General features: G+C 42.3%; 1 protein-coding gene across 2 annotated transcripts in view; it reads right to left on the bottom strand.

The window, feature by feature from the left end:
- KIF21B (kinesin family member 21B) overlaps positions 1–15,858 on the bottom strand; it is a 461,259-nt gene that overhangs the window by 267,536 nt on the left and 177,865 nt on the right. For both annotated transcript variants that reach the window (XM_073561060.1, XM_073561059.1), the window contains exons 10-11: positions 15,144–15,207; positions 13,059–13,235 (exon numbers count right to left, since the gene is read on the bottom strand). In XM_073561060.1, the coding sequence (XP_073417161.1) occupies positions 13,059–13,235; positions 15,144–15,207 (241 nt within the window). The remainder of the gene's footprint in view (positions 1–13,058; positions 13,236–15,143; positions 15,208–15,858) is intronic.

Here is a 15,858-nt window from a genome sequence, read left to right on the forward strand (position 1 = left end):
TATCTCCACAGCGAAGCACAGCATACCTCCAGTGTGCAGAACAGCATATTTCGGCAGCGCAACTCCGCATAGCTCCATAGCGCAGCAAACCTCTGGAGTGCAGCACAGCATACCTCCACAATGAAGCACATCATACCTCCACAGCACAGAATACTTCCAGTGCAGCACAGCATACCTGCACAGCGTAGCACAGCATACCTCCACAATCAAGGATAGCATACCTCTGCAGCACAGCATACCTCCACAGTTCAGCACAGCATACCTCCACAGTGCAGCACAGCATACCTCCACAGCGAAGCACAGCAAACCTCCACAGTGCAGCACAGAATACCTCCACAGCGAAGCATGGCATACCTCCATAGCACAGCATACCTCTAAAGGGCAGCACAGCATACCTCCACAGCACAGCATACCTGCACAGTGAAGCACAGCATACTTTGGCAGCGCAGCTCAGTATACCTCCACAGCACAGCACAGCATACCCCTGGAGCACAGCATACCTCCACAGTACAGCTCTGCATACCTCCACAGGCAAAAGTAAAAGGTTATTCCATTACTCTTGATAGTGCCTTAAGCCCCCATCACACTAAGCGAGATCGCTGCTGAGTCACAAGTTTTGTGACGCAACAGCGACCTCAGCAGCGATCTCGCTACGTTTGACAGGTAGCAGCAACCAGGCCCCTGCTGTGAGATGGCTGGTCGTGTCGGAATGTCCTGGACATTTTTTTTGATCGTTGGTCTCCCGCTGGCCAGCACGCATTGCTGTGTGTGGCAGCGGGAGACCAACGATCAGCGAGATGGGAGCTGGTATCCAAGGTAAATATCGGGTAACTAAGCACGCGCGTCACTTAGTTACCCGCTGTGTGTACCTTGGATACCTGAGTGCTCGCGCTGGGAGCTGGTATTCAAGGTACAAAGCGGGTAACTAAGCGACGCGCTCACTTAGTTACCCGATATTTACCTTGGATACCATCGTCCTCGCTGGTCCTGATCGCTGGTGAGGTCTGCCTGTATGACAGCTCACCACCGATCATGTAGCGACACACCAGCGATCCTGACAAGGTCGTATCGTTGTCGGGATCGCTGGTGCATCGTTTAGTGTGACGGGGCCTTTAGAAGCCTCAATTGAGCCATTGTTTCATATGAGACTGTACGCTGACTCTTGTTGTATGGTAATTTGTGAATGCATGCTGATTATGTATTGTATTAGCCCACTGCAGCTTACTAACCTACACAACTTAGATAAATATGCAGATTATTTTGAACAATCAAAAAATGAAGGATCACCTTCGTTCAATTCGGTGGAAGAATGTCCTGAACGGATGCTGTGTATATAAAAGGTCTGTGTCTCCCTCTGCAAAGCGATCCTCTTCAGAAACAGTTCAAGGAACCATGGCTCCATCTAGTGCAATATAGGTCTGCTCCTCTACCCATCACTGAACCCACGAAGACGGTAGGAGAACCTCTGCTGGGACTGTACTATATGTGGTTGCTGGTTGGAGCTTGATACATGTGGGTCCTGATATCTATCGTCTGGATGTGAAGAACTATCTTAAGGACTGTAGTTGTCAGCTAGTGCGGGCGACGTGCTACGGTGGTGGTATGAAGCATGGACTGTGACTATAGACTATAATGGTGGGAGATACAAAAGCTGTGGGCCAATCAAAAGTTGGGAGACAGTGGATATAACCTGGTATGGGGGCATTGGAACTATCGACCCCAGGATGGGATTTTGTGGACAGGGGATATTGCATTGTGCCCATCTACCTGGAATTGCTGTGAGACCATGGATATAAGGAATAAAAAATAGTTGCCTTGTTAACCTGCCTAGGGGATTATTACAACCCGCAACCTCAGATCTTCACAACTACCATTACTATTTTAATTATTTCCAAGCAGAAGGTCTATTAAAGATGACCCTAATTTTTTCACTTTTTGTTTAGCACTGTCAGTGACTGACAATGCCATTTAAAGATGACTAAAAATCTATCACCAAAAGTCTAGTTTAATTAAAAAATAAAAAAATATAATTATATGTGTATGTTCACTTGTTTACTGACATCCGAGTGCGCATGTTAGGCTGGTTTCACACTTGTGTCTTTTTGCGCTGTGCTTTTGCACATAAATGCGCATGCGTTTTTTTTCCTATACTTAACATGGGTGCGCATAGTTATGCGCTTGTATGCGCATGCGTTTTTTTGTAGTGTGCGCTCGGGCGCACAAAATGCATCCTGTTGCATTTATTGTGCGTCCGACCTGTCTCAAAAAAACGCATGCGCACGCAATGCGCACGAAATTCTCCCAAAAACCCATTATAGTCTATGGGTGCGCTGACATGCATGGTGATGCGTACGTCAGCGCAAAAAAACGCATGTGTGAAAGTAGCCTTAGACAGGAGAAGGTAAAAAAACTTTTTTTTTCACATACGAGAAAAACTGATGACGCTCGGACCAAACTCTGATTAAACTTGGACGAAACTCTGATGAATATCACTGATGAAACTTGGTCAGTTTTTTTCTCATACGTGAGAAAGAGTGTTTCCACTGTGACAGTGATGGAAGGTGAAGCTAGGAGAACAGCGATCGCGATGACAGAGGTCACAACCGCAACTAGGCTGTGTAGGTGAGGGCTAACCGATGCCAGCAGAAACTTCCACAGTAGATGACGTCGGTGAGCACGTGACTGGATGCTCATGGTAGTGACATCATGCGCTCAAGTCACTTGCATGCTGAAGTCAGCTGCCGGCTTCAGAAGAAAACGCCGCACGGTGAGGGAAGGGGGGAGGGAATGTGAGTAGAACCATTTTTTTTTCTGCTACTTAAGAACAGAGACAAAATGAGAGACGTATATACCAGGATGGGGAACATATATACCAGGATGAGGGATATATATACGAGGATAAGGAAATATATACCAGGATGGGGGATAATAATACATTTTATTTCTATAGCGCCGACATATTCCGCAGCACTTTATACCAGGATAGGTCCCAAGAAAAAGGATATATATACCAGGATGAGGGATATATATATATATACGAGGATAAGGGAAATATATATATGTGTATCCTATATATATACACATACAAAAAAAAAAATATATATATATATATATATATATATATATATATATAATACAAATGGAGATTCAGTTGCGCTTGTGTATGAGTGCAATTCCAGCAGCAAACACTAAGACACCTGTCACAAGGGTGTCAAAGAAATAAGGTAAAATAACTCATAACATTAGTGTGCGCTTGGAATACTCATAAAGAAGAGGGAAATCTAAATTAGGTGGTTATAGAAAGAAACAAAAAAAAAAAACCTCTTATAAGTGCTCTTTATGTAGCTGGATAATAGCGAGAAAACAGCAATTAGAAATAGACAATTGTAAGACCTCAGAAGAAGTGCTTAAGGGAAAAATATATATATATAGATGCCGGTGGCAATCTTAGTTCCAACCTGAACAATTATTAAAAACTAAAAAGGCATGAGTGAGGGTAAAAACCTGAAATCACTGAACAGGTTATACACTGCAGGGTACTTCTCCCTGATAGCAGCTTTAAAAAAAAAAGTCAAAGTCAAATTGCAGCCTGTGAACGGCTGTGCAGAGTAGCCGCAAAAGTAAATGCACGAGTCAGAGAGCGGTACCTGTAAAGATAATGCGATGCGAAGTCCTCACTCCAGTAAGTGGTGCGCTCCAGCGCTTGGAAAAAGAGGGGGGGGGGTTTGTACACAGGGGTGTAGACGAGTTACAGGGGCTGCCCCGGCCGGTGGCATCCTCCTGTCAGTGTACCTCCAGCTGTGGAGTAGCACGAGAGGCCGCTGCAGTATATAACCTGTTCAGTGATTTCAGGTTTTTACCCTCACTCATGCCTTTTTAGTTTTTAATAATTGTTCAGGTTGGAACTAAGATTGCCACCAGCATATATATATTATATATATTTATTTTTTTTTCCCTTAAGCACTTCTTCTGAGGTCTTACAATTGTCTATTTCTAATTGCTTTTTCTCGCTATTATCCAGCTACATAAAGAGCACTTATAAGAGGTTTTGTTTTTTGTTTCTTTTCTTTCTATAACCACCTAATTTAGATTTCCCTCTCATATATATATATATATATATATATATATATATATATATACCAGGATGGGGCCCAGGAAAAAGGACATATATGACATATATACCAGGATGGGGCCCAGAATAAGGGATATACAGTTGTGGCAAAAATTAAGAGACCACTGCACAGTTTTATAAAAATCAGCTTCTCTACATGTCTGACAGCCATTCCATTCCAGTGTCAGTTGAATTCCAACCAGAGTACACCTCATTCTACTTAATGTGCTTCTGATTAGGTGATCACCTGATCCAAATCTTATTTAACGAAGGAAAGTGTAAAAAACCTTGCTGTGGTGTTCACAATCCTCTTGCAATAGAACAAGCTGGATGGCAAAACAAGTGCTAGTAATATTCCAAAAGTAATAGGAATGAAAAAATAACTTTTAACCATGCCAAAGGAGTTGAAAAGAAAAGTCTTGAGTGAGGAAAAGAAGGGCTCAATTCTGGCTTTACTAGCAGAGGGATACAGTGAGCGTCATGTTGCCTCCATCCTTAAAATTTCTAAAACAGCAGTCCATTACAACAAGGTAAAGTAGCAGACATTGGGGACAACAAAGCTACAGACTGGCAGAGGGCAAAAACGACTTTCCACTGACCGGGATGACCGTCATCTTACTCGAATGTCACTCAGCATGACATCAAGTGACCTACAAAAGGAATGGCAAATGGGGTGAAGTGCACGGCAAGAACAGTTCGTAACAGGCTTATAGAGACAGGGTTAAAGTCTTGTAAAGCTAGAAAAAAGCCTTTCATCAATGAGAAGCAAAGGAGAGCCAGGCTGAAGTTTGCCAAAGACCATAAGGATTGGACCATAGAGGACTGAAGTAAGGTAATCTTCTCTGTTGAGTCTAATTTTCAGCTTTGCCCAACAACTGGTCATCTAATGCAGTGGTCCCCAACCTTTTTTGCACCAGGGACCGGCTTGAAGCAAGACCATTCTTCCATGGCCTGGCAGGGCAGTGATGGAGGTGTGACAGGGGCGGGGCTTTGGTCATAAGGGGGCAGGGCTATGGACGTGGTTGTAGTTTAGCAGTGCATACTTATCATTCAATTATAACATTTTTAATGTGACTCAACTCACCATAGGTTTTGAATGAGTGGGAGCACCTGGCTTGTTTCTCTGTTTCAGTGGGAGCACTGGGCTACTTGTACTGATGACCGTCACTGCTAATGATGATTGGAACCTACACGGAAATGGAGCATTGAGCACTTAAGAAAAATTGTACTGGAGTACTGTACATGCTGACTATTTTCTAATCATCAGAAAATGTATGTGTGGTTCCCCCCGTCCTGTCCAGCTCTGTGTGGCTTCCCTTGTTGTATGTATGGCTCCCCTGTCCCATCCTTGTATACATGGCTCTGCTCCCACCCTCCCATCCTGTACACATGGCTCTGCTCCCACCCTCCCATCCTGTATACATGGCTCTGCTCCCACTCTCCCATCCTGTATACATGGCTCTGCTCCCACCCTCCCATCCTGTATACATGGCTCTGCTCCCACTCTTCCATCCTGTATGCATGGCTCCCCTGTCCCATCCTGTATACATGGCTCTGCTCACACTCTCCCTCCCCTGTATATATGGCTCCGCTCCCACTCTCCCTCCCCTGTATATATGGCTCCGCTCCCACCCTCCCTCCCTTGTATATATGGCTCCGCTCCCACTCTCCAGGCCTCCCTTATATATGGCTCCGCTCCCACTCTCCCGGCCTCCCTTGTATATAAGGCTCCGTTCCCACTCTCCCTCCCTTGTATATATGGCTCTGCTCGGCTCCCCCATCATACTTACCCTCACATCGCTGACCTTCCTTCCTGTCGCTGAACTTCCCTCCCTGCATCTCACGGTTCTTCAGCTCCTGTGCGGAGCGGTCACGTGCTACCGCTCATTAAGGTCTATGAATATGGATGCCACGCCTATGGGAGATGAGTGGCGTCCATATTCATGACCTTAAATGAGCGGTACGCGTGACCGCTGAGCGCTGGATGAAGCTGCCGCAGGATGCAGGGTGAGTATCAGGCGCTGCTGCACCGCCGCCGGCTGCCCTTCTGTCCGCGGACCGGCAAGGGCACTGCAACGGCCCGATGCTGGGCCGCGGACCGGTGGTTGGGGACCCCTGATCTAATGGTTAGACAGAGACCTGGAGAGGTGTACAAGCCACAGTGTCTTGCACCCACTTTGAAATTTGGTGGTGGATCAGTGATGATCTGGGGATGCTTGAGCAAGGCTGGAATTGGGCAGGTTCATCTTTGCGAAGGACGTATGAATCAAGCCGCATACAAGGTTATCCTGAAAAAACAGTTGATTCCTTCTGCTCAGGAAATGTTCCCCAATTCTGAGGATTGGTTTTTCCAGCAGGACAATGCGCCATGCCACACAGCTAGGTCAATTAATGTGTGGATCAAGGACCACCACATCAAATCCCTGTCATGGCCAGCCCAATCTCCAGACCTGAACCCCATTGAAAACCTCTGGAATGTAATCAAGAGGAAGATGGATAGTCACAAGCCATCAAACAAAGAAGAACTGCTTAAATTTTTCTACCAGGAGTGGCATGAGGTCACCCAAAAGCAGTGTGAAGGACTGGTGGAAAGCATGCCAAGATTCATGAAAGCTGTGATTAAAAATCATGGTTATTCCACAAAATATTGATTTCTGAATTCTTCCTGAGTTAAAACATTAGTATTGTTGTTTCTAAATGATTATGAACTTGTTTTCTTAGCATTATTTGAGGTCTGCAAGCACTGCATTTTTTTCGTTATTTTGACAATTTCTCTTTTTCTGAAAATAAATACAAAATTTAGTGCTTGGAAATTAGGAGACATGTCATTAGTTTATAGAATAAAAGAGCAGTTTACATTTTACTCAAAAATATACGTATAAAGAGAAAAATCAAACTGAAATTTTTGCCAGAGTTGTATATACCAAGATGCGTGATATATACCAGGATGAGGCTAGTAAGGGTGAGAGACATTTATATCAGGATGGAAGTCATGTACAGTATATATACCAGGATTGGGCCAAATATGCCAGGATGGAAGACATATTTATATATACCAGGATGAGAGACATATAATAATAATCTTTATATAGCGCTAACATATTCCGCAGCGCTTTACAGTTTGCACACATTATCATCACTGTCCCCGATGGGGCTCACAATCTAAATTCCCTATCAGTATGTCTTTGGAATGTGGGAGGAAACCAGAGTACCGGAAGAAACCCACACAAACACAGGGAGAACATACAAACTCCTTGCAGATGTTGTCCTTGGTAGGATTCGAACCCAGGACTCCAGTGCTGCAAAGCTGCAGCACTAACCACTGAGCCACCATGCTGCCCAAGCCACCGTGCCGACATATATACCAAACTGGGGAACATATATACCAGGAAGGAGCCCAAGATGGGGGACATTACTCCATAATGGGGGACAAGGTGCAACTTGTATGTCCTTATAGAGTTTAGATCGCTATGAGGGCCCATACATCTGACCAACTTGGGGGGGGGGACAGGTCCAAATCTTGCATCGGGGCCCATCGGATTATGGTTGCGCCACTGAGTGAAGCTACAGACAGGAATGGAAAGGACTTCTAATAAAGCAACAGTGTGTCCCCAGGACCAGTGCAAACTCACTCCACAAACATTGAAAATTGTATCTTTACTGAGCAGCAAAACCAAGCTTCTCAGAACTGATACTTCACTTCTGTGCTGTGGAGTGACGTAGCACCATTAGGTTTGTCAGAAAATGGCGGTGACTTTTTACTGTTATGCGTCACGTATTAATAGAAGAACTTTACTTGCTCATTTTAATTACTTATATTTAATGTTTAGTTGACTTTTTTTTTTTTACGAGTAATATATTAAAATAAAAAGGTGAGGGCAATTTTTTGTGATTGTTCCTCCTTAACCCCTTATCCCCCAAGGGTGGTTTGCATGTTCATGATCGGGCCAATTTTTACAATTCAGACCACTTTCCCTTTATGAGGTAATGACTCTGAAACGCTTCCATGGATCACACTGATACTGACAATGTTTTATCGAGACATATTGTACTTCATGTTAGAGGTAAAATTTCATTCAAATAACTTGCGTATTTTTGTGAAAAGAAACGGAAATTTGGCGAAAATTTTGAAAATTTCGCAATTTTCCAACTTTGATTTTTTTATGCCTTTAAATCACAGAGATATGGCACACAAAAAACTTAATAAGTAACTTTTCACATATGTTTACTTTACATAAGCACAATTTTGGAACCAAAATTTTTTTGTTAGGAAGTTATAAGGGTTAAAAGTTGACCAGCGATTTCTCATTTTTGCAACACCATTTTATTTTTATGGACCACATCACATTTGAAGTCACTTTGAGGGGTCTATATGATAGAAAATACCCAAAAGTGACACCATTCTAAAAACTGCACCCCTCAAGGTGCTCAAAACCACATTCAAGAAGTTTATTAACCCTTCAGGTGCTTCATAGGAATTTTTTGAATGTTTAAAAAAAATGAACATTTAACTTTTTTTCACAAAAAAATTAATTCAGGTCCAATTTTTTTTTATTTTACCAAGGGTAACAGGAGAAATTGGACTGCAAAAGTTATTGTGCAATTTCTCCTGAGTACGCTGATACCTGTTATGTGGGTAGGAACCACTGTTTCGGCGCATGGCAGAGCTCAGAAGGGAAGGAGCGCCGTTTGACGTTTTCAATGCAAAATTGGCTGGAATTCAGATCGGACGCCATGACACGTTTGGAGAGCCCCTGATGTGCCTAAACAGTGGAAACTGTCCACAAGTGACCCCATTTTGGAAACTATACCCCCCAAGAAACTTATTTAGATATGTGGTGAGAACTTTGAACCCACAAGAGCTTCACAGAAGTTTATAACGTACAGTCGTACAATTAAAAAATCATATTTTTTCCACAAAAATGACCTTTTCACCCTCAATTTTTATTTTTCCAAGGGTAACAGGACCCCAAAAGTTATTGTGCAATTTGTCCTGAGTATGCTGATACCCCATATGTGGGGGTAAACCACTATTTGGCACATGACAGAGCTCGGAAGGGAAGCAGCGCCATTTGACTTTTATGGCTGGAATTGAGATTTGATGCCATGTCGCGTTTGGAAAGTCCCTGATGTGCCAAAACAGTGGAATCCCCCCACAAATGACACCAATTTGGAAACTAGACCCCCCAAGGAACTTATCTAGATGTGTGGTGAGAACTTTGAACTTCCCAGGGCTTCACAGAAGTTTATAACGTACAGTCATAAAATTTAAAAAAAAAGTCACATTTTTTCCACAAAAATGATCTTTTGACCCCCAATTTTTATTTTCCCAATTGTTACAGGACTCTAAAAGTTATTGTGCAATTTGTCCTGAGTATGCTGATACCCCACATGTGGGGGTAAACCACTATTTGGGCGCATGGCAGAGCTCGGAAGGGAAGCAGCGCCATTTGATTTTTTTGGCTGGAATTGGGATTGGACGCCATGCTGCGTTTGGAAAGCCCCTGATGTGCCTAAACAGTGGAAACCCCCCACAAATGAAACCATTTTGAAAACTAGACCCCCCAAGGAACTAATCTAGATGTGTGGTGAGCACTTTGAACCCCCAAGGGCTTCACAGAAGTTTATAACGCCCGGGCATGAAAATAAAAAAATCATATTTTTTCCACAAACATGATCGTTTAGTCCCCCAATTTTTTTATTTTCCCAAGGGTAACCAGGAGAAATTGGACCACAAAAGTTGTTGTCCAATTTGTCCTGAGTAAGCTGATACCCCATATGTGGGAGAAAACTACTGTATGGGCACACGTCGAGGCTCGGAAGGGAAGTAGTGACGTTTTGGAATGCAGACTTTGATGGAATGGTCTGCGGGTGTCATGTTGCCTTTGGAGAGACCCTGATGTACCTAAACAGTGGCAACCCCCCACAAGTGACCCCATTTTGGAAACTAGACCCCCTAAGGAACTTATCTAGATGTGTGGTGAGCACTTTGAACCCCCCAGTGCTCCACAGAAGTTTATAAAACCCTGGCGTGAAAATAAAAAAAATCATATTTTTTTCCACAAAAATGATATTTTTGCCCCCAATTTTTATTTTCCTAAGGGTAACAGGAGAAATTGGACCCCAAAAGTTGTTTTGCAATTTGTCCTGAGTAGGCTGATACCCCATATGTGGGGGTAAAACACTGTTTGGGCGCATGGCAGAGCTTGGAAGGGAAAGAGCACCGTTTGACTTTTTCAACGCAGAATTGGCTGGAATTGAGATCAGACGCCATGTTGCGTTTGGAGAGCACCTGATGTGCCCAAACAGTGGAAACCCCCCAATTCTAACTCCAATCCTAACCCCAACACACCCCTAACCCTAACCTCAGCCCTAACCCTAGCCCTAACCCTGGCCCTAACCCTAGCCCTAATGGCAAAATGGAAATAAATACATTTTTTTAATTTTATTATTTTTCCCTAACTAAGGGGGTGATAAAGGGGGTTTGATTTACTATTTATGGTGGGTTTTTATGTTTGGCAGCTATCACACACTAAAATACGCTTTTTATTGTAAAAATAGTTTTTGCATCACCACATTTTGAGAGCTATAATTTTTCCATATTTTGACCCACCGAGTCATGTAAGGTCTTATTTTTTGCGGGACAAGTTGATGTTTTTATTGGTACCATTTTCGGGCATGTGACATTTTTTGATCACTTTTTATTCCGATTTTTGGGACGCAGAATGAACAAAAACCAGCATTTCAAGAATTTCTTTTGGAGGGTGCGTTTACATCGTTCCGCATGCGGTAAAATTGATAAGGCGCTTTTATTCTTCGGGTGAGTATGGTTACAGTGATACCTCATTTATGTCTTTTTTTATGTTTTGACGCTTTTATGCAATGAAAACAATTTTATATAAAAAATAATTATTTTTGCATCGCTTTATTCTGTGAGCTATAACTTTTTTATTTTTTCGCTGATGACGCTGTATTGTGGCTCATTTTTTGCTGGACAAGATGACGTTTTCAGCGGTACCATGGTTATTTATATCCGTCTTTTTGATCGCGCATTATTGCACTATTTGTTTGGCGGTATGATAATAAAACATTATTTTTTGCTTTGTTTTTTATTTTTATTTTTTAAGGGGTTTGCTAAAGGGTTAACTAATGGGACAGTTTTATAGGGCGGGTCGTTATGGACACGGCGATACTAAATATGTGTACTTTTATTGTTTTGGGTTTTTTTTATTTCCAAAAAATAAATTTATTAGGGAATTTTTTTTAAAAATGTATTTAGCGATTTTTTTATAAATTATTTTTAAACTTTTTTTCTTTTTTTTAACTTTATTATATTGTCCCAGGGGGGACATCACTGTCATGTGACAGATCGCTGATCTGTCACATCACAGATTGCTGTGACAGATCAGCGATCTGACACAGGCAGTGCTGGAGGCTTCCTCATGCCGGCGCTTTGCAGGCACTGAGTAAGCCCGCTCCCTGCAGGCCCCCGAAGGTCCCCGCCACCATTTTGGATCTGGGGACCTGCAGGGAAGGAGGCCCCCGCAGCAGCGCTGCACATCATGCTGCTGTGGGGGTCTCAGGGAAGCACGCAGGGAGCCCCCTCCCTGCCGATGCTTCCCTAAACCCCCCGTACACTGCGATCGTGTTTGATCAGCTGACACCCGGCCGTGAGCGCCGCTGATCGCGCTAGACGTACTATCCCGTCATTGGGCATAGGGGCCCGGGTCCCATGGACGGGATAGTATGTCAGATGGCAGAAAGGGGTTAAACAGCAGTGATCGGAGAAAGCTCTGGCTGCTGCAGTTAAATGAAAGTGCTGGGTATTTGTATGAGCCATAGCTTACATTCTCCTGGCAATGGTGTGTGCTCATACTTATGTGACATGTCCAGAAAGGGTAAGGGATTGGGGTGCAATAATAATAAGAATTATTTTTTGTATAAACAATATTAGACATGATGGTAATGGTATGATTGAAAAAGTGAACAATTTGATGGAATATGAGGCTTCGTTTGGATTGGAAAGAAAATGAGCAGAGAATGTTTATGTTCTTTAGAAGTTACCATAAGTTTATTCATTCAATTTTATAATTATTCTGAATAAATGAATGAATGAAGTGCACTCAGAGATGTTGTACATGAAATGACTACTTGTCAAAGATATCCACTGCTTAATAATATAATTAGAATGCTGCTATCTGCTATCAGTCTATTATTCTATAGCAGCAGCTATGAACCCCAAGGACAAAAGATTCAGGCATGTTGAAAACCATCTATATGGCCGGGATCACACACAGCGAGATACGGCCGAGTCTCGCAGGTTAAAACCAAGCTCTGGCGCCGGCACTCCGGAGCGGAGCGTGCAGCCGCACAGCAATACATGGAGCTGCACGCTCCGCTCCAGAGTGCCGGTGCCAGAGCTTGGTTTTAACCTGCGAGACTCGGCCGTATCTCGCTGTAGTGTGACTCCGGCCTATGATCCTTCTCGTCCCTGATATCTGAGAGAAGAGTCGGGAGGCTCCATATACATTAGTTGGTTGACCAGTGTATCCAAAATCAGCATGTTCTTCTGCTATAAGTGTAATGTGTGTAGCCACACACCTATATATGAATATGCATAATGACAAATGTCACAGCAAACATGAGTTCTATACAAAATATGCTGTTCAGTATGAAATAAAAAGAAGGTATACAGGACTGCTCGTGACAATTATTAGATTATTGAGCTTATTGCTAAGTTGTTCTCCTTAATTTGGTAGACCATAATGGGTGATCATGTATTCAGACAAGTAGATTAATGCATTCCACGTTCCTTTTGTGTAAAATGTTTTAACATTAATCATTATTAGCCAAAAGTAATCAATTTCTGCTTAATTTTACATATCTTTACAGTATGCTTTTTTATTGTATTTGGAGAAATACAGCACAAGTCTGTGCTAAATTTTACCCTCCTTTCTTCATTATACTTTGCACTTCCTCCTTTGCTCGCCGAACAACATCATTAACCTGAGCCTCAAATGAAGGTGTAGGGGGTGCAGGTCCAGAAAGTACAGGGCGTGCGCTAGCTCTTGACAGACTGCGGCGCAGAGATTCATTCATGGCTTCACTTTCAACTAAACGAGTCCTGGGAAGAGAAGAAAATTATCTGGTATGGTGATGGTATGAAAATGACTAAATGTGTAATTATAGTAGCTATGAGAAGGGACTGGGTTTTTTAGGTGAGTAGGTCAGAGTTGGGTGGGACGCCTACTCACCATATCTCCACCTCAAGGGTGTGGCTGGGAAGTTAAATGTTCAGCAACTGGTTTTTTTTCTGGATTGTGGTTTGGAGAGATGAAAAAGAAATGAACGCTGAGGAGGCGGCACCAAATTCAAAAGCAGGACATGACTGACGGATGTGAGGCATCTGTGTCCGGGGAAGAAAGACTTGCCCCCCGGTCAAGCTTCAGGTATGTCTGACCAATTTTAAAAACAATTATATCGCCGGTGGAAGGGACGCTAAATAAATGAGCCACCTTGACAGAATGCAGCATTAGTGCTGCACAAGGTGGCTCTTTTACTTAAAAAACGCCTGAGGGGGGTGACAGGTTCCCTTTAATGACCATGTGGCACTACACTATAAGGGTGAAAGATAATATGACAGGTAAACTAGAATGACATACAGATGATTGGTGGAATTCTCCACAATAATCATACATGTGAGAGAAAAGATTACACACATTCGTAGCCAAAAGTGTTGACACCCTTGAAATTGTTCCAGATAATGAAGTATTTCTCCCAGTAAATTATTGCTATTAAACAAGTTTTGCTAAACACATGTTTATTTCCCTTGAGTGTATTGGACCAAAAATCAGAGAAAAAACGGCAAATTGGACATAATTTCACCCAAAACCCCAAAAATGGGCAGGACAAAATTGTTGGCACCTTTCAAAATTGGGGGTAAACAACTTTGTTTCAAGCATTTGATACTCGTTCAAACTGATTTGTGGCAAGTAACAGGTGTGGACAATATGAAAATCACACCTGAAACCAGAAAAAAAGGATACGTTCACTCATTCTTTGCATCATATCTTTCTGTGCGCCACACTAAGCATGGAGAACAGAAAGAGGAAAACAATAGCAACAATTCCAAGGTTCCAAGTCCATCTCCAGAGATCTTGAAGTTCCTTTGTCCACAGTGCACAACATAATCAAGAACTTTACAACCCATACCACTGTAGCTAATCTCCCTGGATATGGACAATAGAGAAAAATTGTTTAAAGGTTGCAACGCAGGATAAGTATACGGTGGATAAACAGCCCCAATCAAGTTAAAAAAAAAATTCACACTGTCCTGCAGGCTCAGGGTGCATCAGTATGAGCTCAAACTATCCACCAACATTTGAATGAAATGAGATGCTATGACAGAACACCTAGGAGAACCCCACAGATGACACAGAGACATTAAAAAGCTAGACTGTGGTTTGTGAAAATGTAGGTGAGGAAGACAAAATCTTTCTGGGATGTCTTGTAGACAGAGGAGACCAAGATAAAGCTTTTGGTAAAGCACTTCATTCTACTGTTTACCGAAAATGGAATGAGGCCTAGAAAAAGAAGAAGAAACAGTACCTACAGTCAAATATGGTGAAGGCTCAAAGATGTTTTGGTGTTGTTTTGCTGCCTCTGGCACTGGGTGCTGTAGCTGTGTGCAAGGCATCATAAAATCTTAAGATTACCAAAGGATTTTCAGTCGCAATGTAGTGCCCAGTGTCAGAAAGCTGGATTAGCCTCCTAGGTAATGGGTCTTCCAGCACGACAATGACCCAAACATATTTCAAGAAACAAAAAGAAGTGGATGGAAATAAAGAGCTGGAGAGTTTGGAAGTGATCAGCAATGAGTCCGGATCTAAATCACTTAAAATTTCTGTTGCAGAAGGCACCCTTCAAATATGCAATAATTTTCTGGCAGAAATTCTTCCTTTTCTGGAATAATTTCAAGGGTGACATCCCAGAACAATGTGGATTGGACTTTTGCATTCTAATGTATAACTACCTCAGCTCTTCTATCTCATGAATATAGTTCTGTATTAGAGTCTGTATTTCTTCATTATTGTCACCTAAAATTGAAAAAAATACAAAGGTGTTAAATTAACTACAGTATATTAATTAGTTTCAAACAAAATAAAAAAAGACTAAATACAATGGATACATATTATTTTACAAAGAAAGACAATTACCCCAGTGTTAACTTTCTGCCACTGCTCTTGCTATTTATTATTCTTGCAACTGATGCAAAAGTTATTTGTTGCACCTTTGCAGTACATTTTCACTTTGAAATTTTCATGTTTGCTTATGTTGTATTCACACGACCGTGTATCGTGTCCAAGTGCTGTACATAAAAAAAACTGAAAGCACTGAGACGAATATTATTCAATTATTAATTCAGATGCCCAATTATTTTTCAAGGAACAAATTTGAGGAGGAAAAAATCACAGCATGCACTAGTGTCTTCTGGATTTTGGATAAGACTCACCTATTCAAGTCTATGAGTGCGCAAAACAATTGGATACCATATGGATCAGTCGCAAAGTATCCCATTTTTACTGATACATTGCTATTCTTTAACCCCTTTCCAACATCGGGAGTAATAGTACGCCGAAGTCAGACTCCCTCCCTCGACACCGGAGCCCACATCTTTTCGGGCACATGTCAACTGTTTTAAAAAGCTGATATGTGCCTCTAACAGCCGCAGGTGGAATGGTGATCCA

Source organism: Dendrobates tinctorius, unplaced genomic scaffold (genome assembly GCF_039654945.1).
Source record: "Dendrobates tinctorius isolate UK_male_01 unplaced genomic scaffold, ASM3965494v1 ptg000312l, whole genome shotgun sequence".
Lineage (NCBI taxonomy): Eukaryota > Metazoa > Chordata > Amphibia > Anura > Dendrobatidae > Dendrobates > Dendrobates tinctorius.